The sequence below is a fragment of the Seriola aureovittata genome, chromosome 13 (assembly GCF_021018895.1).
Source record: "Seriola aureovittata isolate HTS-2021-v1 ecotype China chromosome 13, ASM2101889v1, whole genome shotgun sequence".
NCBI classification, from domain to species: Eukaryota; Metazoa; Chordata; class Actinopteri; order Carangiformes; family Carangidae; genus Seriola; species Seriola aureovittata.
This window is the reverse complement of record NC_079376.1, coordinates 2,069,881-2,097,367: the sequence shown is the minus strand read 5'-3', so window position 1 is coordinate 2,097,367 and position 27,487 is coordinate 2,069,881. Positions and strand designations below refer to the sequence as shown.

The 27,487-nt window shown below is 45.9% G+C and overlaps 1 protein-coding gene and 1 long non-coding RNA gene across 9 annotated transcripts; one reads left to right on the top strand and one right to left on the bottom strand.

Annotated features, from left to right (window-relative positions):
* Positions 1–10: 10 nt before the first annotated feature.
* LOC130179754 (uncharacterized) lies at positions 11–1,856 on the bottom strand. The gene is made up of 2 exons (XR_008829320.1): positions 1,720–1,856; positions 11–1,604 (listed from the first exon to the last, which is right to left on the bottom strand). It is a non-coding gene; the product is annotated as an uncharacterized LOC130179754 (long non-coding RNA).
* mgaa (MAX dimerization protein MGA a) lies at positions 1,602–27,483 on the top strand. 8 transcript variants are annotated; one of them, XM_056392761.1, is made up of 27 exons: positions 1,602–2,408; positions 5,082–6,265; positions 7,230–9,111; positions 10,797–11,106; positions 11,927–12,028; positions 13,576–13,704; positions 14,177–14,299; positions 14,842–15,683; positions 15,791–16,067; positions 16,261–16,388; positions 16,559–16,633; positions 16,817–16,919; positions 17,373–17,719; positions 18,150–18,518; positions 18,645–18,924; positions 19,228–19,470; positions 19,745–20,472; positions 20,730–20,852; positions 21,015–21,126; positions 21,481–21,611; positions 21,688–21,776; positions 22,163–22,247; positions 22,531–22,642; positions 22,803–23,195; positions 23,941–24,072; positions 24,155–24,283; positions 24,957–27,483. In XM_056392761.1, the coding sequence occupies exons 2-27, from the start codon at positions 5,157–5,159 to the stop codon at positions 25,748–25,750; spliced, it is 9,147 nt and encodes a 3,048-aa protein (XP_056248736.1). In that variant the 5' UTR covers positions 1,602–2,408; positions 5,082–5,156; the 3' UTR covers positions 25,751–27,483. The 8 variants fall into 8 exon arrangements, with proteins under 8 accessions (XP_056248736.1, XP_056248737.1, XP_056248738.1 ...); XM_056392762.1 differs by having other exon boundaries at positions 2,338–2,466; positions 7,233–9,111; XM_056392763.1 differs by having other exon boundaries at positions 2,338–2,466; positions 11,930–12,028.
* Positions 27,484–27,487: the final 4 nt, after the last annotated feature.

Genomic DNA, 27,487 nt, shown 5'->3' with positions numbered 1-27,487 from the left:
ACACACTGCACAGAATATATAAATATAATATATAAAAAATGTTAGTTTCCTAACACAGTGACAATGACTCAGTTACATCTGTTTAATATGGAAAAGCATTGAGAGTGTTGACTGTGTACAAGTACACAAGTATCCAGGTACTTCAAGTACTCAGTCTGCAGTAACATGTGACATGTATCAGCTGATTGTTGTGTTCATGTTCGACAACGGTGAAAAATATTTTATTCAGATGTTCGTAAATCTGTCGGATAAACTGGAGCAGTGACGTGTGTATACAAACAGGAAGTGATTCATTTTGTACCTGCTCTGACGTCATATTCAACATTTCTGTTTCTCTGGAGACACCGGGACTGCACAGCTGTTCCCTCTGTCTCCGGGTCAAACCGGGGTCAACACTCACCGCTTCATAAAAAGTTACCGAGGGAACCCGCAGACCTAGTCCCGCCCACAGCGGGTCGAGGGCGGGGTTTGTCTGAGAGCCCCTCGGCCTGGTTCAGCTGACAGTCACCTGGCTGATTAGCAGTTAGCTGGCCCTGTGAGCTAACATATGTGTTGCTGCAGCTTATATAGTGTTGAGCGATGCACACACACAACAGACACACTGAACCGCGAATCAATATCAATATCTTTCCTACCGCGCATGCGCCACAGACGCGCTGAGACGGTTTAGCGTCCGTCACCGTCAAACAACGGATCAACAGAAACTAACATCTGGAACCAGCTGCTGTGTCCAGTGGTGGAGGAAGTACTCAGTGTACAGTACTGATACTTCAACATGTACTTCTGATACTTAATTACTGTGACTCTTACTTCAGTCAGTCTGTCAGTAGTGTGCAGAAATGTCTACATATTACATAAACATTATTATCAACATTATAAACATTATTGTAACTCGCTGAGGTTCATGTTTGAGCGGAATTTACTGCTAATGATTATTTCCATCATGGACTAATCTGTTGATTAATGGTTTAGTAATAATACTGAGACCCAACCTGGTGCCTGGAGTGGCTCCTTCAAAGCGTTTTTTTGGCTAAGACTTCAAAATAAAATTGAAATACATTTAAATTATCTTTGGTAATTTGTCTGATAAATGACAAACGACCATCAAATCAGTTATAATTCATTTTAACCAGTTTAATTTAAAACAAAGCCTCATGTTTTATAAGCTCTTCATGTGTTGTATACATACAACATTTATATACATGTATAAATCTGGATTTATACAGTAACTGAAGCTGCAGGTGAGTGAGGAGCAGTAAATATCAAAGGAGCAGGAAATGGAAAATACTCAAGCACAGTACAAGTACCTTAAATTAGTACCTAAGTGCAGTATTTGAGTAAATGTGCCTCCACCTCTAGTCACAGTGTCTTCACGAATCAATGCTGCTGCTTCATGTTGAGTTACGGTTCAGTCACTGCGGAGCTGAAAGTAAAGAACAGGCTGGAGCCCTGTGTTTACAGGCGGGACAAGCGGTCCGTGTTTACCCGCGCCCTGCATCGCAGCTTTAGAGAACCAACGTGAACGGGTCACGTCCCGTGTGTGTCGGTATGTGACCCTCCCCGAACTCGAACACCGAGCACCGCCGCGTCCTGTCGGGCTCAGCCTGGTGGGAAAACATAATGGAGTCTGAGCTGAGACGAACAAAAAATGGCGGCTGAAGTACGAGCCCCCAGTCTGAGAAAATCTGAATGCGACATAAAAAACATTTAAAAACCGACCGAGTCCATTTTGAGAAACACGAGCACCGATTACCGTAATGAACAAAGGTGAAGCCGAAGAAGTAACGAAGCAACACGAGTTCACGTCCACAGCCGGAGGTAACCGGTTCCCGGGGGGTTAAAACACCGACAGTACTGCGCTTCATTCCGCCCTGTTTTTTTTTTGAATAAATCGCGCCGATCACGGGTTAAACCCTTCCGTTAAAGACGCCGGTATGAGGCCGACCAGGAGACGGTTTCCGTGTTCCGTGTGGACACGTTACCGCCAACATCATGTCACAGTCCGTTTTAATCCGCTGAAATTCATCACGTCCCAGTTTGACTTCATATAACGACAGAAAACCTGCTGCCGCGGTCATGGCGGCTGTCCCGGCGTCAGGCGGTTTAAATGCGCCAGTAAACAGTCCCAACAGGTAGAGCAGACCTACACACGACATCCATCCCACCGTCCCGTCGCTCTCCTCCGCAGATAACGGACAGCAAATCCATCCGGTGTCGGTGTTCAAGCGCTGGTACAACTTTTAAAATAGGTGGCAGCAGCAAGATGGCGACCGAGACTGCGCAGTACCAAAGAAGACGAAGACGGACGATGACGTGACACTGAAGGACACCGCGTGCTGTTTTTCCCTCCTCAGTTAGAACACATCCATGATGTCGGTGAGGAGGCTTGTACGACGGAAAAACACACGGTAACGTTCGGATTACACGTTCACCGTCGTAACACTCGGTGTGTTCGCGCAGCAGAAGGTAAAACATGTGCCGTTATCAGAGCACATGGTGTGGACGGGACAGACCGACCGGGGGTGTAGTGTTTACTGGGGAAGCCATTACCGGGCTCAGCCTCAGGCCTGCTGCTGCTGCTAGCTAGGCTCCACTCTCTTTAAGAATCTTATTGGATGTAATGCTCAAACACGTCGAGCTGAAACTGGTCAGACGTGGTTATTGATCGTAATTAGATCAATGTTTGCCTTAAGTTCGTCAAACTAATTAGATTTTTCATCAGGTTAAGTTTACACGCCGCTGATAGAAGGCAGTTTGCAGATCAGTTAATGCGTGTTACAGAGACATATTAAATAAATAAATATTGCAGAGCGTCTGCAGGTTTGAATAGTGTTTAAAAACCATTGAATTCGGTTCCCTCACACATGCCAGATAAGGTGTTAAATGACATTTTGCATGCCTGCAGTCAGCGGCACAAAGACTCAAAGTGTTGGTTTGAGCTTATCTGGGTTCATGCATGGACAGATCATGAAACAATGGGCTCCTGGGCATAGACAAATAAGAGGCCCCCAGCCATCCTGTCCAGGACCCCCACACTGAGAGAGTTGAAACAATGCAATTTGTGTGTCTGTTTAGCATCTTATGTGGTTTGTTCTATGTGTTTTCTGGTTGTTTTGTGTTGCTTTGGTTGTATTGTGCATGTCATGAATGTGGCGGTATGCTAAGCAGAATGTGGTGTTATGCTAACACACTCCCACTGGATGGTTTAGCAACTGTGGCAATAATCAGGTCGTCACCTTTGGGGACTTACTCCCTGCTGGTTGGTCTTAAATATGGAGACAAAATGGCGAGTGTTGAATCACAAGAATATAGCTATGGGCAGGTCGCAAATGTAAGTTTGTTAGCCTAAGGTTTTTGTTTTCTCTGATGAGTCTAATGGATTTTGCTATGTATTTCAAACAGTAAGTTTGCTGTTATGTCTTTTTAGACTATGTCCACACAACAATGTATTAGTTTTAAAACAGCGTTTTCAAACAAAAACAATCTCTGTTCAGATCAGTATTTGTCCGTATCAGACACAATCTCGGTCTGCACTATCTCACCTGGAAGCTCATGCATACCTGACCATTCATGTGCACTGGGCATTTAAACAGGAAGCAGATTGTCATCTCTGCGGTTGATTAGTCGCAAAAAATACTACAAACGAGGAACAGCATGACAATTGCAATTGTGTTAAAATGCAGAATTTAACTGAACAACAGCTGCTACCAAAAACGACAAGGTCAATAACACTTGTATTTCAATAATCTGTGTTGTATTCACCACTGGTAGTCGAGGCAGATTAGACCCAATCAGGAGCAACTGTGGGTGTGTATGTCATCGTTTCTATAGGTCTCAGTCCAGACTGCAATGCAACGCCTGAGTTTTCAAACCAAAAGGCATCGAGCAGTGTTTCCAAAAGCCTCTGTTTTCGTTTTCCGTTTTCTCCACTGGAAAGGAGGTGAAAACGTAGCAAAAGAGATGCGTTTTAAAACGAAAACGTAGTAGTGTGGACATAGCCTTAATTGTCAACAAATCCAATGTGCAGATCCAAACCAACAATGTGTTAGTTCGTCTCTCAACACTTTTGCCCATGTCTCAAGCTCTACACTTCAACTCATCTATAAAATGCCTCATATATTTTTTTAAGAAAACAGCTGGACACTAGTTTTCATCAAACAAACAGGAGGAAACAGTGCATTCTTTGGGGACTATTTTCAGTGGCGGATTAATCCACATTGGCTGCTGTAGTGAGTATTTTGGGGCAGCGGGATAGTGATACAGTGTATGTGTTCATGTTAATGAAGGAACATGTCACCCAGTGCAACAGTGAAACTCTGATGTGTTTGTGGAAACAGTGGAGCTCTGTGGCTCTCAGAGGAAGAAGATACAGGTGTCAGGATGTATGCAGTATTGATCTGATTCTGCACATGAGATTTAATGACATCACCAGAGATGGACATAAAATGCACTTCTTGTTCTGCCTTCTCAAAAGCACTGATGTCATTTAACAATTCATTTAAAACGTTGCCAGTTTTACGTTGTTGAGGAAATCCTTCTCTCAACACATCAGTCTGTAAAAATGTGCTTTCATTTATTTAAGTTATTCTATATTCTGAGATAAAATTTAAAAAAACAGTCCTAAAAACCCCACAATAATAATCAGACCATAACTTGCAAAGCTTTACATTTAAAACATGTAAGCAAATTGACATTATTAAATGACTTTGATTGAATGAATAATTTGAATGAATTCACGTCACAGAGAGATGTTTAAATTCCAAAAACTACATCAACAGGAAAATGAAGCCAGCAATTTTCCAGGTTCCATGTCTGAACAGGTTTATAACCTGCAGAATTTCAGTCAATCAAATCTTCGCTTACTTTGGCCGTAGACTTCAGTCGTCCTACATCTAGCACTCTGCACCATGTGGCTTGTATAAGGACATTATCTGGGTATTGAAGCCCACAGTTATAAATGGGAGTGGCAGTGAGCTGATGGCTATCCAACCTCAGCATAACGTGTTTCTGGAACTAAAGCTAACATCACAGCTTGCACAATGACAAATAGTTGACGAAGGTTTATCACTTTTGTTTTTCAGGATGCTGCCTTGAACCATTGTACAGATGTAGAAAAAGTGGGATCCTCCAGTCCTTTAAATGCCTGGGACCTGTTCATGTCTTCTAAGAAAAAGCGGAAAGGCATGGTGTTCCATCACGAAGGGGCAGACACCCCTGCAGCAACACCTGCAGCCGAACATCCACCTGCATGCTTTGTTGTTCCTAAACCAGGGAAGGCAAGCGAAGGCGGGATGGAACAAAGCACCTGTGTAACCAATGAAGAGGCAGACATGGTGGGTAAACCCAACATGTGCCCATCAAAGGAAGCCATCAGGACTTCTGGTGGACTTCCTGCTTTGAAACATCCAACAAGTTCAAACCCTCATTCAGAAAACTTATCACCTGATAGCAGCTGCAAAGGCATCAGAGTGACACTAGACAACAACAGCATGTGGAACGAGTTCTTCAGATGCAAAACAGAGATGATTCTGACTAAACAAGGCAGCAGGATGTTCCCCTACTGCCGCTTTCGCATCTCTGGCTTGCAGCCATCTAGGAAGTACTCTTTGATTATGGACATTCAACCTTTAGACAACAGTCATTACAAGTGGACCGGCAAGAACTGGCAAGTCGCTGGGAAAGCAGAGTGTCATGTTAAGAGACAACCATTCGCTCATCCAGAGTCCCCATCAACTGGTCAACACTGGATGCAGAATCCAGTGTCCTTTTACAAACTGAAGCTCACAAACAACATCTCAGACCAAGAGGGAAACACCATCCTGCATCCAATGCACCGCTACCTGCCACGACTGCATGTTGTCCAAACTGACAAAGCTGCTAAAGACATAAAGCTAAATGGTCCTAGTGTCGTCACATTCACTTTCCCCCAGACTGAGTTTATCGCAGTAACTGCTTACCAGAACTCACAGTTTGCTCAGCTCAAGGTCGACTACAACCCATTTGCTAAAGGACTGAAGGAGGATGTTTCCACTTCATGGGGCATGAAGTTGAAACTGAACTCTGGTAAAGACTCACACAAAGATGGAGGCACGATGACCAACGAGCAACATCCTGTGAAGAAGAGCTTGAAGTCATTGCTCGCAAATCATAAACCTAGAAGCTCAAAAGCAGCAGACTCAAAACCTTCAGTGTCAAATGACCTCCAGAAAAATTCCACTACAAACAAAGATCAGTCGCCTGCCAAGGTTCCAGATGAAAGTTTGTGGTAAGAGTTCCACTTTGATAGAGAAGATGACATGCTCTTCAAATTCTTTGTACCAAGGTTTGCAAGAGAGTACAAGGATGAATATCAGCTTCTTCTAAATGTCCATCTGCATGTTCCAGAATATATTAAAATATTGTTTCGTGGCAATGCACCTGACAACCTGACGGTGTTTTGGTAGTTACTGCATGTCTTGTGCTTCCTTTACCCTTCACCAAATGTGGCAACATGTTAAACCTTCTACACCTATGTTGGTTTCATATTGGTTTGGATAAGTGTCTCACAAGCTATCTGTAAGATTTTGCTCTAGGATGGGTATCTTTGCCTTTCCCCTATGCACACATGCCTATGCTTGCAGGTTTAGTATTGAGCATATAGTTTACATATTACGCTCTGATTGGACTGTTATTTTCTGCTGTTGACATATTAATGGGGCAGAACAAAGAAGCTCATTTGCCAAATGATGTTTCTCATCTACTGCAACAATTGGCTTTTCCAGTCACTTCATAGTTGAGTTGGAGATAACAACTCAACTGCTGCTAATAGCTCTGCCTCATGTTCCATTCTGGGTTGTCGCTCCTGCACATCAGAGATCATTTGCATGAAGTTGAACCTTTCTCAACTTCTCCAGGTCATGCTTGAATGAATTGTTAGAGGACGCGTTAAGGTATTTCCAGAGGTTCTGTTAATGATGAATGGCAGCCTGTTGTGCCTGCAGTGGTTAAGACCTTATTTGTGAATGGGGGATGGTACATAAGTTGTAACAACAAATATTAGCCAGATGCATGAAGTTTGGCTGTGATTGGCTAACGTGCGTATATATTTGCAGCACCAGCCAATTATGACACTTATTTGTTGTATGTTGTTATTCATATGTCATGGTTCAGTTGTACAGTATATCATAAGTGACATGTTTAATAATATCGACGTCACTAATGTGATGTTTTTATTTCTTGATTTCCTTCAGCAGCAGTTCACGTCCAGCTCAGAAGTTATTTTCTGAACTTATTCGGGAGGCTCATGTTTCACTACACCGCTGTAACCTGGAGGAGCTGGGCATCGATAACAGCACCTCTCACAGAACTGAGCTAACAAACACTAAAACAACAGCTTTGAAAAACAGCAGAGACGTTTGCAAGAAAGACAATGTATCTGGCAAAACACATAGTGAAACATCACCGGAAAAGAAGAGTGAAACTCCCTTAACAAAGAGGAAAATTAAGGGTGACAAAGGCGTTTTGAATTCACTGGACTTCAAGGACAATGTTAGGACAGATTGTTCTGAGGTCAGTAAGGTTGTTGCTGTTCCAGTGGTGTCCCAGAATTTCTCTGTGGACTCAGATCACCAACCTAAATCTGAAGCTCCATCAGAGATGAGTGTAAAGCAGCATAAACGTCCAGCGCCCCTACCTCTGCCTGCCCTTGCACTTTTTTTGAAGCAACATTCAACAAAATCTAAAAAGGCCAAAAGCAAGCCGGACTCCCCTCCCCCAGCACTCCCTTCTGAGCCTCTGTCTGGATCACAGAGTTCTGCTGCAGCCTCTGCATGTCTACCTTCTGATCATGCCAGTAATGCAGCTGGTTCCTCAAAGTATCTTACCGATGATTTCACAAAACCAGACAATCAGGCCTCTGGACATACGGTTGTAGAGGTTCATCCAGGTAAAATGGGGTTGAATGTCACTGGACAGGCAGTTGAAACGGCCCTTCAGCCTTCTGGTCCGTCATGTCCAGGTGCTGTTCTTACTCCAGAGCCAAAGGGACCAAGAAATGATGAGTGCATGGTCCCCATTTCAGTTGCAGAAAGCCCAGGCTCAGACCTGGCAGTACCAGATGGTACTTTAGTGTTACCCAACTCAGATCAGCCATTTTGTAGTTTTGGGACATCTACATCTACTATTTCCTCAACTCTTGCTACCTCGTCTTCATCTCCCATTTTGTCACCAGCCCTTGACACAGTGTTACCTGCCCTGAACTCACCACAAACACCAACCATCACTGAGTCTTCCACACTACCTTCTGACCCCCCCACAACAAATAGTTTGCTTCCTGACCCAGAGTGTTGTTCTTTTGGTTTTGAGCCTTTGTCACCAACATGCTCTCCAGAACCTTTACCTCCCCTGCCCACCTCGTTAACTTTACAACTCGACTGCAGTACTTCTGCACTGACTCCAAAAGCAGTACCTCCCGAAGAGTTACCGCCAAGTGAACACTCTGCTACATCTGTATTCAAATGGCATACAGTGTTACCTCCACCTGAGCCGTACATAGACGATTCATTCACAACATTTCAGACCACATCACAGACGCTTCCTTTGGTGTCTATTGCGTTGCCTCTGTTGCCTTCCCCGACTCCCTCCCATGCTGAACCACAGACTCTTGACATGTCCGTATCCACTCCCCCCCGCGGTCCCACACCATCACTTCAAGAGAACGAACAGTCGCTGCCCTTCCCAGCAGAACTGTCCCCCCTCGTTCTCCAGTTGCCACTGTCTCCAACCTTTTCTTCATTAGATGGAGACGGATTATCACCCACGCCTTCAATTGCAGACCTCGTGCACTTTTTCTCCACCGATGATGACCTTGCGATGGGGGTGGAGTTTTCAAACACTGAGGCAGTGGCTGTTACCTGCTCACCTCCTACTACAGTAGAGGCAAATGCACAGGAGCCTTCTCAGCAAGTGCAGCCAGTCCCAGCTAACAAACCCTGCAAGCGCAAGAAGAAGTCCCGGCGGCGAAAGCTTGCCCAGATGAATAAGGATCAGAAAGTTGATGAGTCCACCTATACAAGCATGCAGCCTAACCTGGAGGAAGTGGAGGAGCAGTTATTTATCTCGTTCACGTCAAAGGTAAAGCTTAAGTTGTTATGTCTCAAAGAGTTGTCCATAGCACAATATGTTTCCCAGGATGTTTTCTGTATTTTTAAATAAAGGGAACTTGAATGTGGAGTGGAAACCGTGTAGCTCAAGTCCAAAACACACCACTGTGATGTGACAGTTGTTCCAAGTAAACACTCTCATCAGAGTTAGCAGGGAGTATGTCATGACGGGTGGACTAAGCATGTAAAAAAGAACACCACTGGTTAATATACCACAATTGATACTGAACATTTTATGGCTAATACCGGCTTGTCACATCCAGGCTCCTGTGCCTTGACTTTTTTCTTTTCAGGTAGTACCTTCTCTTCATCTGTGGTTTTCTAGCTTTCACAGTGGGAGGATAGAAATTTTTGATGTAGAAAGTTAGCAACAGCTCAATAAACAGCTGTCAGATAATTAATAAAGACAATATTAAGAGTACATTCCCAAGTTTTTTTCAGCTGAAGATATTGGCTCTTGACTCCTGAATCAAGATCAGTTTATTATCTGCATTATTATTACATTGTGCTTTATCTGCTGATGTGTCCAATGATTCAAATGTAATGATGCAGTAATAGTGGTGTGTTTTAGACCATGTCAGGATAAATGGATGTGGTGGTGTGATACTGATACTACATACTAGAAATTGTGGGACTTATACCAAATGGTTGAAAATATTAAGACTTCTGCTAAGTATTTCAATAGTGTAAAGCAGGTTGAGGAGGAGGATCTCATCATTACTGATGCAGGTCTTCATAAGTGCCCCCCAAAGGCTGTCAGAAAACCTAAAGCTAAACAGCTTTTGAGCTTCTTTATTACTGTGTTGAGCTGTTGGAGTCATCTCAGTTGGGTGTCTACTTCACTGAATCATCTCCATCTTTAGACAGTGCATGTGACGGTGGACTGATGAAGATCTGAACTCTTTGAGATGACTCAGTGACCCTTCAACAAGTCTTCTTCATCCTCAGGCTACGTCCACACTACTACATTAAACGCCTCCCGTCCACACGACTCCGGAGTTTTCAAGCACTGAAAACTGAGACTTTTGCAAACCTCGCTGGACATGTTTTATTTTGACAAGTCTGGATGGATGACACAGACACCCACGGTCGCTCCTAATTGGGCCTGATCAGCTTCACCACCGGTGAATACAAGATGATAATGAAATACAAGTGTTACTGACCTTGTTTTTTCTAGCAGCTCTTGTTTAGGTAAATTCTGCATTTCAACACTGCAGCTATCTTTACTGTTCCTTGCTCGTTGTATTTTTTGCAACTGATCAACAGTCTGCTTCCTGTTGACACCGGCTCGCACATGCTCAGTGTACATGATTTCTCATGTATGTGTGTGGTAGTATGGACAGAGATCGTTTCTGATATGGAGCTAAAACGCTCATCTGGACATTTATCGATTTCGTTAGAAAACGCTGTTTTAAAATGAAAATGTAGTAATGTGGACATAGTCTCAGTCTCCGAGATCTTTGTGAGGCCTGGTTCACATCAGCTGATCTGGTTTCACTGACTGACTCCAGGTCTGTTAACTCCTGACGCCAGTTAACTCCTGTACTTCACTCTCCTGTAGGGGGCTGTAGAAGGACTGCCGACTGTTGATAACATCGTGTCTGACTTTGATATAACTTGTATACAGGCAATTAAAAACCAAACCTCATATTTCAGGAGGCCCTCAAACTTCACATTGCAGACTCCTCTGAAGAAACGGTCACACAACCTCAGACGACACCTGAAGGTCATGTGACACAACATCAGACGACGACACCTGAAGGTCATGTGACACAACCTCAGACGACGACACCTGAAGGTCATGTGACACAACCTCAGACGACGACACCTGAAGGTCATGTGACACGACCTCAGACGCCATCTGAAGGTCACCTGACACAAACCCAGACGCCACCTGAAGGGCATCTGATACCTCAGACACCACCTGAAGGTTACCTGATACAACCTCAGACGACACCTGAGAACGGTGACATCACATTTATCTTGTTATTACAGTCAGATCATGTTTATTTGTTAGATGAAGGATGTGACTTAAATTCAAGTGTGAGAGGTCAGGGACACGGTTAGCCTAGCTCAGCATAAAGTCTGGAGGCGGGGGGAAACTATGAGCTAACAGGGACTACAGGCTAACTGTGAGATAACGGGAACTACTAGCTAACTCTGCGCTAACCAAGACTATAACTTAACTTTAAGTTAACAGGAACTAGAAAGTTATTCTCAGACGATGGAGCCTAAAAGCTAACTAAAAGCTAAAAGGAACCAGAAGCTGTCTTTAAGCTACTTTGAAGTAGCTAACTCTAACAGAACATAGAAGCTAACCCTTACAGGAACTACAAGCAACAACTAAAAGCTACAAGAAACTAAATACTAACTCACTTAAAAAAAACACGTGACCTAGAGGCTAACTTTAAACTACCTTAAACTTGAAGCTAACTCTGAGCTAATGAAAAGCTAACTTGCAGGTTAGAAAAATTAGTAGCAAACAGGACCTAGAAATGAACATTTCCTAATGCTTAGGTGACAGGAACGGGGCTAAAGTCCTGGCTATTATTGCTACAGACAGCTACCATTACACAAATTATAACTGTTTGTAGCTGCCATGACATCAACTACCTGTAACATTGATTACGCTATCTGTCTAAGTCTATGCTTGCTATCAGTTTACCCCTTTATTCATTTTGCCAAGCTAGGCTTACCACATCTTGGACGTTGCAACAAGCTCAGATATGTTTATTTACAGCAATGAGACATGAGTGTGAGTTTAATGAAACTGTGTTGATGTCCAGCAGAGAGTCAGGAGCAGAGGATCTCAGTCTGTGAAAAGACTCTCCTCAGAGACCTGAAGCTGATGAAACACAAACAGGTCATTCACCCTGTGCTGCAGGAAGGTTCGTATCAGCCTGCTAATGTTTGAAAATAACATCTAAAGTTCCTCAGGGAGGCGCAGCAGAGCTGGGGGGGGGCAAAGACACTGTGTGAGGAATTAATGTCAAACATGGTCCTCCTCAGAGTTCTGAGTCAGACTTGAACCACATGTTGATCTGATTCAGGGTGACTTCACTTCCTGAGGATGTGATTATCTCTGATGTCCCTCCAGAATAAAGCTCCAGAGAAAATCAGAATCCTTTATTGACCTCCAGGGGGACATTAGGTTAAAGTACAGTTGCTTCATCAGCAAAGAATAGAGAATAGGAAGTAGATTTTTAAGATAAAATATAAATATAAAATATACATAAAAATGTCCTTATATTGTGATATATAAATAAAAAAAATAGAAATATGTAAGGATATGAGTTTAAAATTGCACTTTTTTGAAAGTGTCAGAATTGCAGTTAGTAATATAATATAATATATATATATATATAATATATATATATATAATATATAGTAAGTATAAATAGATAAATTATTAAGTAAAACACAGACTGCAGAACTTCATTGAGAATCCTCCTGTTTTTAAGTTTCCTTCAATATCACAGTGATCCAGTGATAATCATCTGAACATCATGATACACTGCAGACAGGAGCTCATCACAGCTGATCAGTGAGCCTGAAAACAGAACAGCGACAATACCACAGATTATGTGATGGGTTCATTGTTTCTGTGGTTGTACTGGTTCATAAACAGTGTTGGTGTCAGGATATTTCCATCAGATCAGCAGAAACATATTTGACTCCCTCCATTTTCACACCAAAGTCAAATTTCAGTCGGAGCTGATAAACCGCAGCAAAAGTAAAACCTCAGAGATCCAGTGTGAGGATGTGATGACAGGAGGAAACAGGAGGTCTCTGTGGCTCCGAACAGGGACTTCAAGCAGCAACAATTGAAGCGACGGCTACGGCGCCCATATACATTCCAATGTGTTGCCATAGTAATGGAAATCAAAGATCGCTAAGAAAGATTTAACTCTTAACAGCAGCTACTTCACTTCTTCAGGGAACAGAGGTCTCTGAACACTGCTACAACACGTCTCTTAAAATGACCTGAGAGCTCTTGATAATTGCTTTAGAGACGTCATGGTTTCATCAATACACAGCACAGTGGGGTTTGAGAGGAAGGATGGAGGTTAACAACAGTCTGTCTGACATGTCTATGAATAAACTGTAAAAAATCTGTCAAATTATCACATTTCTTTAAGAAATATTCTCTTAATCCATAAAACTTCTAACTGTGTAATTGAATATAAACGAAGTCAAATATGACAAAAACTCTTTAATGTATTACAGGTTACAGCAAACTAGTCTTTCTCCAGTAGTAGACAGCTGTGCTGCAACTGTAGGAAGGGGCGACATAGAATCGACGCCCTCGCATCACGCCGTAGCCGTTCCTTCAACCGTCGCTGCTTGAAGTCCCTATTTTTACTGTGGGAGGAGGCGGGCCTTAGAGAAACGCACAAAGTGACAGCTGCTCCGTGTTATCGTCCTTTAAACTCAGTGGGTCTGAAGATGAACCTGCTGGATTCCACTCTGGCCATTGACCTGCAGTACCTGGGAGTCCGTCTGCCCATCCCCCCTCCCGGAGTCTCTCTGGAGCCGCTGACCCAGGAGCTGCCGCCGCCTCAGGGTTCGTACCTTCACACTGACCTGAGTCAGGTTTGCATGAAGCTGCAGATCCTGCCTCTGATTGGCAGCTTCAATATTTAGATTTTTAAATATAATAAAATCTAATATAATTTAATACTGTAACTGGACCAGACTCAAAACTGGGTCATCCATGTGTCAGTTAATGTTCTCAGTCACAGGTTTAGTTTAGTTTTTATTATTATTTTCAATGACAACGTTTTACTGCTGCAGCTGACAGTGATCATTCATCTTATTGATTAATCAGTTGATCAGCTGGTCTGTGAATCAGCAGGAGAACAAAACCCCAAGTACACAGTTTAATGTGATGTCAGATCAAAAAGAAACAGAATGAATGGGTTATTAAAATGTTTTCTGTTGATTCACTAATTGAGTGACAGTTGCACATCTTTTTTATTCTGTTGTATTTTTTAACCTCCATCAGCTCTGACTCGTCTCCTCTCTGCTGTTTTCAGGTGCTTCTGCAGCGTTTGTGTCCAGAACTGGAAAAACCACAGATGTGACTCAGATTAAAGGCTGGAGAGAGAAATTCAGTCCATCAGAGGCTCCGCCCACTCCCTCCTCAGCCAGACCTGAAGGTAACCACGTGATGTGGACCATGATCTGCTTCTTTGCGCTCTGATAATTTAATCAGTATATTTTGTGAATAATGTGACTAACAGCAGGATCTTCTCAGCTGTGACCAGAGGTGTCATATTTTCATGTTTTCATGTTGTCTGTTCGTACAGAGGGAAGAAGAAGTTAAAATCTGTAACCTAGATGAAGATCTGATCATATTTAGGACAAACACAGTCTGTTTTAACTAGTAACACTAATCGTTGCATTGAAAACATGATTCAAACTTTCACAGAGAAGCTGAAACAGTGAGTGAACCTTGACTACTGATATGAACAGTTAAGTCAGGAGTTATCAGACCTGGGACCAGATGCATAAATGATGCGTACACACAAAAAACCATGTGTACGCCATTTTATAAACCTTCCTTTGACCATGTGAACACACGGTTTTCCAAAATGATCCAAGTTACAGTGAAAATACAAAATAAGCCGAGACACGTAATTGAAACATGAAAACAGAAATAATTGTGTTTGTGTTCAATGTGTTGTTTGATGTCCTGCAGCTGGTCCCAGTTCAGATCTGCCGAAGAAGAACCTGTCGGCTTTCTGCAGCGACATGTTGGACGAGTACCTGGAGAACGAGGGGAAGCTGATCGACGAGCGAGCCGCCAGCTTCTCTCAGCCTCTTGTGGAGCCGGTGGTCTACGAGCTCCCCACCAGGAGCACCAGCTACGTCCGGACCCTGGACAGCGTCCTGAAGAAACATGGCGTCAGCTCCCCCACCTCAGACCTCATATCTGGATTCGTCCCCCCCTCCAAGAGACCCAAACTGTCCCTCAAAGAGATGAAAGCCTCCAGGAAGGGAGAGAGGAAACAGAGAGGTCCTAAACAGACCAGACTCAGACCAGAACCTGCAGCTGGTCCAGTTTCAACACCTGAGCCCGGTCCAGCAGAACCAAACCTAGTCCCTAAACTGCCTGCAGTCCCGACCCCAGCTGTGTCCCCCCCATCAAAGCTCATCACTGATTCTCATAAGTCCAAGAGAAACCAGCTCAAGGTCCAATTGGATCACACAGAACCCTTAACTCTCTCCCCTCAGACCCCCACCTTCAAGAGGAGGAGGAAACTCAAACCCAAGACCTCGTCGCAGACTCTCAGCCCCCCCAGGTCCACGCAGCCCCCGCAGGACATCTCGGAGGACCTGGCTCCTCTGGAGTCGGACTCTGAGCTGGGGACCGGAGCTGATCCGGGTGATGAAGCCCACAAGGACAGCGGACCTGTGATGACCCGAGCGCTGCTGAGACAGAAAGACCTGGAGGACGGGGTGGTGTGGGAGGGCCGACCCAGGACCAGCATCACCGAGGAGAGGGCCGCCATCGCTCTGACATCACTCTTCACACTGATGGTAGGAGATCACTGACACACGTGATCACATGATCATAATTAATCAATGATTCATTATTAGTAAATGACTCATCAATAATTTGCCCCCCCCCCCCCCCCCCCCCCCAGGGTTTTGTCAGCGAGAACCCCACTGCTCCCCTCCAGCTGATCCGGAGACGAGCCCCCCCCTGTCTGAACGAGTTCTGCAGGCTGGGCTGCGTCTGCTCTAGTCTGTCCCACGTCTCCAGGATCAGCCACTGCGGCCGCCCCCCCTGCATGTTCGGCTGCAGCTGCCTCAAACAGAAGGTGGTCCTCCTCAAGAACCTGGACGGGTCCGACTCCAGCCCCTCCCAGCACGGAACCACCAGGAAGAGGAGGAGGAGGAGGAGGATGAAGATGGCCTACGGTAAGTCAGAGTGGAAAGAGACTGGAGTCTGGAGGATCATGGGTAGTGTAGTTTTTAAAATGCTCAGTAAACAGTAAGCTGCTCTACAGGAGTCTGTGTGTGCGTGTGTGTTTGTGCGTGTGTGTGTGTGTGTGTGTGTGTTTGTGTGTGTATGACGACCTCATCTGTCACTTCCTGTCCTGTGTGACTGTAGTTCTGAAGGAGGCGGACAGCGTTTCCCAGCCTGCCGAGCGGGTCCAGATTCTGTGGAAGAGGGACGGCAGAGACTCAGATCCAGATCCGATCCACGTCCCTGAAGCAGCCACCCCGCCCCCCGCCACTGTAAGACTGTCTGCCATTTACAGTCATTCAGTCACGTAGATCTGTGAAGTGTAGAAGCTGTAACAGACATTAAAGGGCTGCTCCACCCAAATAACAGAGGACACATTTAACCTGGGTGGAGCCTCACACACTGGACTCTTTGACCAAGGTGTGTGTGTGTGTGTTTCCAGGAGAGCAGAGAGAGTAACAGCAGCTGCGCCAGGGTCAGAGGTTACCGAGGAAAGAGGAGGAGCCAGAAACAGAAGGTGAGGGCGGGGTTATACAGAACACAGCTGCTGATTCGTCGTGTTGTTGGTCTGAAGTGTTTGTGTCTCCGTCCACATTGAGGACCAGCTGGATCCAGTTCACACACACACACACACACACACACACACACACACACACACACACCATGCACAATGTTTGACTGTCTGATACTTTTCCTCCAGGAGGAGACTAAAGATGTGAAGTCTAAATCTGTCCGGCTGAAATCTCTGAGACAGAAAGACAGGACACTGAAGACAAAGACCAGACCCTCCAGTCCCCCTCCCGGTAGGTTTATTGACACCCCCCCCTCTTCCGTCGTCCAGCCTCCCTGTGCTGGTGTTGTGGGTGTTTTGTCTCTTTGTTGTCTTCTGTCTGAACTCCGTCACTTTCAAACAACAAATATTAACAGTCCATACGAGTCCAGGTCTCATCAACTGACCTGGTGGAGCGGGTTGCTGGTTTGAGTCCTGTCCACATGTTGTAAATAACAATAATAATGATAATAAATAAATAAGGTTGTTTCTTTGTTTCTTATCTGTGACTGGTCTGACTTTGAAAACATTGATGTGCAACATATGAGATATAAATGAAATCAATCAGCTGATTCTCTGCTCGTCCTATTGGCTGAGCTTCATTTGTATAAAATGATATGAGTGTATATGATGCATCATACTATCAAACAGGAAACAGAGTCATGTGACAGAAACCCAGAGACTCAGGTTTTGTGTTTTTCCTCAGCAGGTGAACCAGCTCAACCGGCTCCCTCCAGTCCTCCCCCGGAGCCGACCCCGAAGCCATCGAAGCGTCTCATCATCCTGGCGGAGTGTAAGTGGGTGAGCGACGCAGACAGAAACTACGTGCTGAAGAAGCTGTGCGAGGCGATGGCTCAGGACCGGCTGGACGGTCCCTTCTGGATCAGAAAGTACCTCATCAGTCCCATCAGCCAGACGGTGGAGCAGAGCGGCGCCGACCACTGCATCCAGTACAAAATCCACATCTCCAGACCCAGAGTGGAGCGGGAGAGTCCAGCTGCACCGCCGACAGCAGGACCAGGAACCCAGAGCAAGAAACCACAACAACCACAGGTCTGAAAGAATTCACACTGTTTCCTCACAACAGCTGAGAACCATGTCCCACTGGAGGGAAATCAATCAGCCGATATCTGATAATCAATCAATTGCTGAGGTCGTTGTTGTTGTCTGTTTATATCATAGTCAGATGAGATACAGGCCTCCACTTGCTGCAGCTGCTTCAGAGTAAAAGCCTGAATCACTATTTTATCTTTTATTGTGTAGGAGGTTTGATTATTAATTGTTGATTTTATATTTCCTTACAGCAGCTATAATATTATTTACTGAGTATCACAACAAATAAACAGTTTGCATATTAAATAAAACCATGTGAGAAGTTCAGAGGTCAAACCCAAAACAGACCCTCACGGCCCGGCTTCAAAGATAACGATGTGAACACGCTGTGTCTTGAACGTCTTGTGTTTCTCTCTGGAACCTTGAACAGGTGACATGCGAGGCGGAGCCTCTGCAGTACCATCAGCAGGAAGTGATGGAGGAGGCGGAGCCTCTGGACGACTGTCAGCAGAAGGTGATGGAGGAGGCGGAGCCTCTGGAGGACTGGCAGCGGCAGGTGGAGGAAGATGACATCCCAGAGGAGGAGGGATCAACACCTCTGCAGGTGGATAATAGGAGGGGGAGGGGGAGGGGTGGATGGAGAAAGAGAACAAAGGCAGAGAAAAAAAGAAGAGAGAGGAAGAGGATGAAGAAGAAGAAGATGGTCAGCATGGCGCTGCCCTTCCTAACCGGGATCTCCCCCGCCGGATTCCTCTCAGCCAATAGGAAACAACCGGGAGGGACTGATCACCTGGTCCAGGTAAGAACTCCATATATGGTCGTGACTGCAGAAGTTCAGTGTCTTTACTAACGAGCAGATATTAACAAACTAAAGAAGCTGTCACTTAGAAACCTCCTGATCCGTTCTCTGTGGTTCTGGTCTCAGGTCAACGGGAAGCTCTATCCTCTGGCTAAGATCCAGCTGGGGAAGATGGGGGCGCTCCATCCGGCAAACCGTCTGGCGGCTTATCTGACCGGCCGGGTGGGGTCCAACAGGAAGCCACAAGGTCCTTCTTCATCCTCCTCATCCTCTTCTCAACCTCCCCACACCCAGAGTTCAGGACCGACCCCTCAGACCGCCCTCTCGACCTCTAACCTCACTGCCAGCGCCACCGCTAAACCCCCCCGACCAGTCACCCTAGTCACCCTGCCGACCCCCGCCAAAGGTGAGACTCGGACCAAAACCACCTGACTGAGACCGGGTCCAGGTGTGTTTGTGTGTTAGTGAGTGAATGTGCTCCAGACTCGACCTGACTCCTGCAGGTTTGAGTTTTTATACGTAGAACCTCAGGTGTGAGTGTATTAGGTACACCTGAGTCTCCTTCCTGAAGCTTGATGTTCAGTGTGTGTCTCAACTGATTCACAGGTGAGACACACACCTGCTCATCGTGTTGTGACCCTTCAGATTCACCTCGTGACCCTTGCTGGGTCCTGGTCCTCAGTTTGACCCCCTGCTGTTTCTGTTCCAGACTCTCAGGTGAGCAGGTCCGTGGTTCAACCTGTGAACCCGCCTCTGGGCATGGCGGCTCCTGAAGGCTCTCGGCTGCTGATCCAGGTCCCGGCCGCCCCCCCCTCCTCCGGTCAGAGGATGGTTCTGCAGCTGGTCCAGACGGCGTCAGGTGTCCAGTATTACCGCAGACCAGACGGTAAACTGATTCAGCTGATTCCCATCAGCCAGATGAGACCATTCAACCCAAAACCACCTGTGACAGGTGAGTCTGAGCGACCAATCAGGGACAGCCTTCAATCTGCAGGGAGTGGTTCAGACTTTGAGCGGACGGAGCTGTTGAGAGATAAGAGTTTCAACTCCACACCACATGACGGTGGGCGTGAAGAACATCTTATCAATAATCGATTAATCATTTGGTCTGAGGTGACATCACCGACCAACAGGAACACAGAGAACCTAGAACATCAAGTTCATTTGTTTGTTCATCCTCAACTGTCAGTGATGATCTCACTCTCTCTCTGTTTCCTCCCCCTCAGGTCCCTCAGGAACCATAAGCTCCTCCTCCTCCTCCTCCCCCCTGTCCGGCCTCAAGTCCTTCTCTGTGCCCCCCCTCCCCGCCCCCCTCTGCCCCGGCTCTGGCTTCCTGTCTCAGAAAGGGACGTGCACCTTTAAAATCATCCCCTCCGGCTCCAACAAGGAGCCGATCATCGTCACCTGCCCTAAACTTCCTTCCCAGCCCCCCTCCAAAGTTGCGAAGGCAGCTGGCTCCTTCACCGTCCTCCAGCCTCGATTCCACCCCCCCGCCACCCCAGTGAACCTCATCTCCCTCAAACCCTCCGCAGGTCAGGGGGCGGAGCTCGGGGTCAAAACAGTGGCAGTGTCTGCGGCTCCTGTGGGTCCTGGTGGGATGTTGGTCCCTCAGAAACCTGCTTCACCTCAGACTGCCCCCCCCTCCCAGAGCCCCACAGAGACCCACAGAACCCCGCCCCCCCCGCCTCCTTCTCCAGGGTCAGAGGTCAGACCTGTACCCCCATCGCACCCCCCTGCTGAGCCTGAGCCGGCCTGCGACCTGGTGGACCTGGACATCATATGTGTGGACGACTATGATGACGCGGGCCTCGTTACCACGGAAACGAGGTCGACAGAGGTGGTGGACCTGGTCGGGTCGTCGAGCGGAGAGACGGAAAACTCGTCCGACTTCGAAGACGAGTTGTCCAGCGAAGAGGAGAAGACGGGAGGAGGAGAGAGGAAAAAGCACGTAAGAGTATGTCAACGTTTCTACCTGAGTTCAACCACAGGTGACGGGGGTGTGACATCACTTCCTGATGATGTCATGATCTCTGATGTCCCTCCACAATAAAGCTTCAGAGAAACAGAGGCTGTTGAACTTCATTAAGAATCCTCCTGTTTGAGCACAGCTGATCACAGCTGCTATATCAGTGTGTGTCCTCAGTGTATTTGATGTGTGTGTGTGTGTGTGTGTGTGTGTGTGTGTGTGTGTGTGTGTGTGTGGTCGTGCAGCGACACATTCACAACGTGTTGGAGAAGAGGCGTCGGGGGAGGATGCTGCATTTGTTTGAGGGTCTGAGGAGGGAGGTGGGACTGAACTACGACAAGACCTCCAAGATCTCCACCCTGAACAAGGTCAGACTGTTTACACTGATCAGCTGATCACCCGCTTCGTCCTCTCCTCCCCCTCCCCCCTCCTGACCTTTTCAGTCCCGTCATCAGACCGTTAACTAGCTAAGAGCTAGTTAACAAGCTAGTTAGCGTGAGGAGGAACTAACATGTGTGTCTGTGCTGCAGGCGGTGCAGCTGATCCAGGAGCTGAAGACCACTGAGTCTGATCTGCAGAAGAAGAAGAGGAGGCTGATGAAGAGGAGGGAGGAGTACCTCTCCACCCTGGTTCCAACTACAGGTATGAACTGATTATAATACTGTAACCCCACCCACTCACAGCAGAGACACACCCCCCACAGTCTGACCCAGGTCAGTCACCAGAGACAAGGATCCTGAGGTTCTCCTGGTGGAGAAGGTCAGTTCCCTCATGCGATCATGTGATCACAGCAGGAAAATAAAACATGACGACGACATAAATAAACGCAGGGCTCTCACTCTTCATCAGACAGGATGATGAGGATGATGATGATGATGATGAGGATGATGATGATGACGACGCTCTGCTGTGGGATGAGCACACAGTGACCAGGATGTGACTCGTGGTGCGTCAGAGCGGTCACTAACACGGCGTGTGTGTTGTGTGTTTGTTCAGATAAGAGCAGAGAGTCCGGGACCGGGACTCTGACCAGACCCGGTCTGGTGGTGGTGGATCTGTCGGACCAGACGGACGAGCTGACAGAAAACTCGTCTGACGAGGACAGAGCGGACAGGGCAGACAGTGTGGTGAGAAACAGTTCAGTCCCACCTGTCGGCAGGTGTTCAGGTGACGTGTTACCTGACGTCTCTGTGTTTGCATCAGGAGGAGGGGGAGGCTCGGAGCGTTACCATGGAGACGGAGGAGGAGAACAGTCAGCTGGATGTGGCTGAGTGGATGATGAAAAACCCAGAGTAAGCACTGACTGAAATACATGATCTGTTTCCATGGAGACATGATTGACTTCATATAGTGACCAGACCAATATTTGTAATTAAGAAATAAAAACAAACTCTGAGTAACAGTAACAAAGAGCTGATCAGAGTATTGATCAGGGTATTGATATGAGATCAGAGCAGCTGTATTGATACTGATATATTTGACAGTGTTTATGAGTCAAACAGTTTGTTTTTTCTGTTGCTGCAGACGTATTGATCGATCAGTCTCATGATCTAAGTAGAACCTGGATTCTAGAGCAGTTTTTAAAAGCAGGTTCTCACAGAGCTTCGTGTTAAGAAAAACACACCTGTGAGAATGAACAGGTGAGTGTGAAGTGACTTTTTTTTTTATCTCTCAACAGAGCTCAGAACGTCACAGCCGCCTTCAGAGCTCTCCGCTCAGCCATGAACAGCAACAGCTCTTCAAAGAGCTTTCTGTTACAACAGGTGAGAACAGGTGAAACAGAACAGATTTGTGTTTGTAGCTCGGATGAAAATCTGATCATATTTTGGAAAAATGAAAACAGAGGTTCACTGACTTCTTCTCTCTGGTCTGAATGTATTTGATTGTGAGCAGCAGGAAGTGACAGTTACAGGTAGTATTGACTGTAGTCAACAATGAAGTGACTGTAACTCAACACTTCACAGTAAAAGCCAGAGTCTGTCGTCACTGGAAGGCTTTTATTGTGAAGCAGCTGAGTCCAGGTGTAACGGTTGTTCTGTGTTTCAGGCTCGTCATCAGATCCAGACTCTGCAGACTGAGATGCAGAGACTGAGGTCTGTGAAGATCCTTCTGAACCAGCAGAGAAACTCCTACATCAGACGCATCTCCCAAAGATCAGGTGAGGAACCAGGTGATGGCGATGGTGGGGATGTCTTCAGGTTTTCTGGAGCTGTGTGTCGTGAGCTCAGATGTCAATGACGTTCAGGTCAGGTCTGCGTGTCGGCAGAGATGCAACCTGCAGGTGGAGTTGTAACCTGTAGGTGTGTTGGTGGCTGCAGGTAAAAGTGAGCAGACAGTCCTGAGGAAGCTGCAGTACCTGTCGTCCAAACAGAAGATGATGGAGGAGCAGGAGAGACACCAAGCAGCTAACGCAGGGGGCGGGGCCTCTGATCCTCCAACAGGAGACGCTTCTGATGACGACATCATAATCATGTCTACCTACTCGCAGCAGCAGACTCCACAAGCTCCTCCCACTCTTGTTTCCGCCCCACCCACCATCACACCTGTCCAGATGTCTCAGAGGACCCTGCAGGTGTCCAAGCCCATCCTGGCTCCTCCTGCTGTATCCCAGAATGCACCTGTTGTGAGGGACCGGCCGAGGACGATCCCTAACATCCTGTCCCGCAGTAAAAATCCAGCTCCATCGTTTCTGCTCAAAAAGACTGTGGAGGGTAAGATTCAAAGATGGAGATATATCGATAGATTATTGATTGATCAGCTGATTTTTAACTCAGTTACTTATACAAGTCTCACATATACACGGTCTCGCTGTCAGACAAAGTATCTCACTAACTAATAGTAAGTGAGAAAGTTAGTTGGTCAGTAAGTGAGTGAGTTAGTTAGTTAGTTAGTTGGTTAGTGGGTGAGTTAGTTGGTTAGTGAGTGAGTTAGTTTGATAGTAAGTTAGTTAATGGGTGATTAAGTGAGTTAGTTACTTGGTCAGAGAGTTAGTTGGTCAGCAAGTGACTTAGTCAGGTAGTTGGTTAGTGAGTGAGTTAGTTGGTCTGTAAGTGAGTTAGTCAGTCAGTGAGTTATCTAATTGATAATCGGACAAAGTATCTCACTAACTAACTCACTAAGTAATAAACAGGTTAGTGAGTTAAAAGTAAGTGAGTTAGTTAGTTGATCAGTAAGTGAGTTAGTTTGTCAGTGAGTTAGTTAATTGGTCAGTAAGTGAGTTAGTTTGTCAGTGAGTTAGTTAATTGGTCAGTAAGTGAGTTAGTCTGTCAGTGTTACAGCAGTGTGAGCGTTCGTCATCTTACGTAATTTTAAGTTATTTTACAGTAATTTACATCATCGTACATCATTTTACGAACTTACGTTATCTTATTTATTTTATGGTATTTTACCTTTGACATTTTATGTAATTTTGGACATCCTGTTGTCATTGCGATCAACACCTGTGTGTCTGTACAGGCGAAGCTCCGTCCATTCAGTCTCTCGTACCGACTCTGTCTCTGGTTGGTGCGGCGTTGCCAGGACAACCGGTCCTGACCCTGAGCCCGCTGATGTCGGGACCAACGGTTCTGCAGACGGGTTCTACACCAGGTACTGACTGACCAGTCACTCTGCTCTCTGCCTCAACATGCTTTAATTTTGAAAGTAAAATGTGGACTCTTCCTGTCTGTAGGCGTGGCCTCAGTCACCCTCAACATCCCCAGTCTGGCCAATCAGCAGATCCATCTCACCTCACAGCCCCACCCCACAACCGGTAAGATCTACAGCAGCTCCGTCCCCCTCACCGCTACTAACTTAACAGGTAACTAACTAACTGATTCACTCACTGACTAACTAAACTAACTAACCTTACAGATAACTAACTTAGACAAAATACCTAACTCGCTAACTCAATAGCTAACCAACTGAATAGTAGTTGACTAAATGACTCATCAACAGCATAACTCACAACTGACTCTTACCAACTACCAAAACTAACTTTCTGACTGGATTAATGGCTGACAAAATAACTAACCAACTACATTAACTAGCTAACTTACTGAGTCATTTATTTACGAACAGACTGACTCACAAACTGCCTGACGCAATAACTAGCTCACTGACTGACCGACTGACTTAAGTACTTACTAGGACAGAGACTCACCACCTTCACTGTCTAACTCACCTACTACATTACTAACTAATTAACAGACTAACCAACTACACTGACTTAATAACTGAGTTAAGAAACTGACCAACTGACCCACTAATTTACTGACTAAATAAGTAACCGACTACACAGACTGACTGATTGAATAACTAACTATATTGAATAAGTAACTCACTCACCAGCTCACTGACTGACTGAATAACTAACCAACCACTCAGCTTATAACTAATTGAATGAGTAACTAACTAATAACTAACTCACTCTCGTTAACTAAATAACTAACCGTTCAACATTAACTCGTCTAAACTGTTTCTATTGTTTACAGCCTCAAACTTGAACAACCTGCTGCACCTGGTTCAACCGGCAACTAAACAACAACAACAACAACAGCTGGTCCCAGCAGGTGAACCCGCCCCTCCTCCTCCCCTGGTGGTCTCTGCTGGACCTGACCTCTCCTCAGACCAGATCAAGGACCAGGACCAGGACCAGGACCAGGCTCCATCTCAGACTGACACCAGACCTGAGTCCTCCTCCTCGTTGTCTCCACCTTCCACCCCGGCCCCGTCGTCCTCGCTGTGCCCAGGTCTGAGCGCTGATCATCGGGTTGGGCTCAGCGTGGGGGGGCCTCTGGGTCCAGGGAGCAGAGGGGACGGTGAGACCGAGAGTCTGACGTCCCTCCTCAACGAGATCGTCTTCCTCAACCAGCAGACTGTCTCCACGGCAACAACAGCGGGGGTTTTGTCTGAGACTGATGCCACAGTGGGTGGAGCCAATGAACAGGGCCACGCCCGCAGCCCCTGGGCCCTGCAGCCAGACCCTGACTCCGACTACACTGTTACCATGGAGACGGAGGAGCCAGGGCTTCAGGGACACGCAGAGACGATGCACGTCGGACCTCAGACCGGACAGGCCAACGAGAACACTAAAGGTGGTGTCCTGGCTCCGCCCCCTCTGCTGCAAATGAAAGTGGGTGGAGTCAAAGTGGCAGAACCCGCCAGCAGTGACAGAGCAGCAGCAGCAGGGAGAAGCGTGGGAGGGGTGAGGATGGAGGAAGGCGTGGCCTGGAGGCCAATGCCGAGGCTTGTCCCTCTGGGGCTGAGAGGAAACCCGCCCAGCTGACATCACACCGCCTGACTGATGATGTCACAGCAGGTTCAGGCTCTCATTGGTCAACAGTCAGAGAACGCTCTCTTTATGGCTCTGGCTGTTTGAGATGTTTAATTCCTGAGAAGTGTCTAATGATTTCCTCTAAAACAGAAACACCACACATCTGACAGCCAATCAGAAGCCCTGCTGTTGCCTTGACAACCAGTCAAACCTTTCATTAATGTTTACAGATGATCTGAGATTTTGTTTAGTTTGTTTGTCTTTTATTTATTTTGTTTTTCTGAACTTAAACTTGTCAAGGCAGCAACACGCAACCAGAGCCACTGTGTGGGCAACAGTTGCTGGGTAACAGTTGCCGGGTAACTGTTGCTGTGGATTTTGCTTTTTAGTTTCATGGGAGGATTGTTGCCAGAGCAGGATCATAAATCAGACACATGTTCATGTAATGTAGTGCCTCTCTGATATCCAAAGATGTGTGTGTGTGTGTGTGTGTGTGTGTGTGTGTGTGTGTGTGTGTGTGTGTGTGTGTGTGTGTGTGTGTGTGTGTATAGACGTCGGTAATGTAAACCCAGCAGCCTCTTCTCTGCAGACTCAACAGAAGCTTCCTGAAAGTGTGTGTGTGTGTGTGTGTGTGTGCGTGTGTGTGTGAGAGACATCACACTGAAAACACACACCTTTGAGAATGAGGTGGAGATATTTGGAGAAAAGAGTCGTAGTGTTGTGATTCAGTCTCTTCCTTGTGACATCATCATGTGATTTCATGATACTGCAGCTCAGGGTTATTTTCATTGTTGATCACTGATCGTTATTTGATCAGTAAATGTCAGATATCGTCCAACAGTCCTCAGCAAAACTGCAGGAGGCAGGTGACAACTAAACCTGAAACTCAAGTCAGAATGAAGAAGAATCAAGTTGCTCTGATTGGACGGAACCGAACTGCAAAATGTAAATACATTTAAAACATATTGAAATATTTAAGTTTGAAACCATCACTGAATAAATTTGCTTTGAAAACTTTAGAGTCAAAACAACTTTATTCAGGTCACTCAAATGTTTTTCTTTCATTTTTGATCAAACTGATGAAAAACCAAGTTACTGAAATTGGACGTGGGAATTTTAATCCAGTCGAGTGAGTGACGCTCAAACAAAGAGGAAAAACATCAAGACGTTTGCATGTGAAATTAAACTTAAACTTTATTCTAGAAATGTATTCCTCAAAGTCTGAACTCTAATCTCCCTCCATGTTGTTTGTGTGGAGCAGCTGTGAGAAGAAGCCAAACACTTTGTGTAGAGTCGCATTTGATTCATTTCAGTTTTCTGACAGGACGCAGAAAAACCTCGTCAGGAGGAAATATTCAGTCACTGGACAAAGAAACAAACTGATTTATTAAAACAAGTTTCTTCATATTTTAATAACACACTAAGAGTCTCAACAGGAAACAGCGGCTGGTGTCTCACCTGGACTCACCTGGACTCACCCTCACCTGCTCAGTGTTCACGCGGCACCACAGGACAGTCAAAGCATCAGTGTGGTGTTTTGTGTCAGACGACTGTTTTCAGATGAAGCTGCTTCTTTGTGTTGAACCGGTTGATGTTTGTACAGTTGTGTACAGTTGTGCCGTTTGTTTTTTTTACATTTGTATTTTTGTACGCATTAGACAAACGTTCTGATGTAAATATTAGTTGTCTGAACACAGACGTCTCACAGTACTGCACCACGAGTATAAATAAAGTTTGAATATGGACTCT

Bases quoted from the DNA above. Each gene is read 5' to 3' on its own strand.
- mgaa (XM_056392761.1), top strand. From the start codon at position 5,157: ATGTCTTCTAAGAAAAAGCGGAAAGGCATGGTGTTCCATCACGAAGGG. The intron at 13,705-14,176 runs GTTCGTACCTTC...TGCTGTTTTCAG, and splicing joins GGAGCTGCCGCCGCCTCAGG to GTGCTTCTGCAGCGTTTGTG. The intron at 21,612-21,687 runs GTGAGAAACAGT...TGTTTGCATCAG, and splicing joins CGGACAGGGCAGACAGTGTG to GAGGAGGGGGAGGCTCGGAG.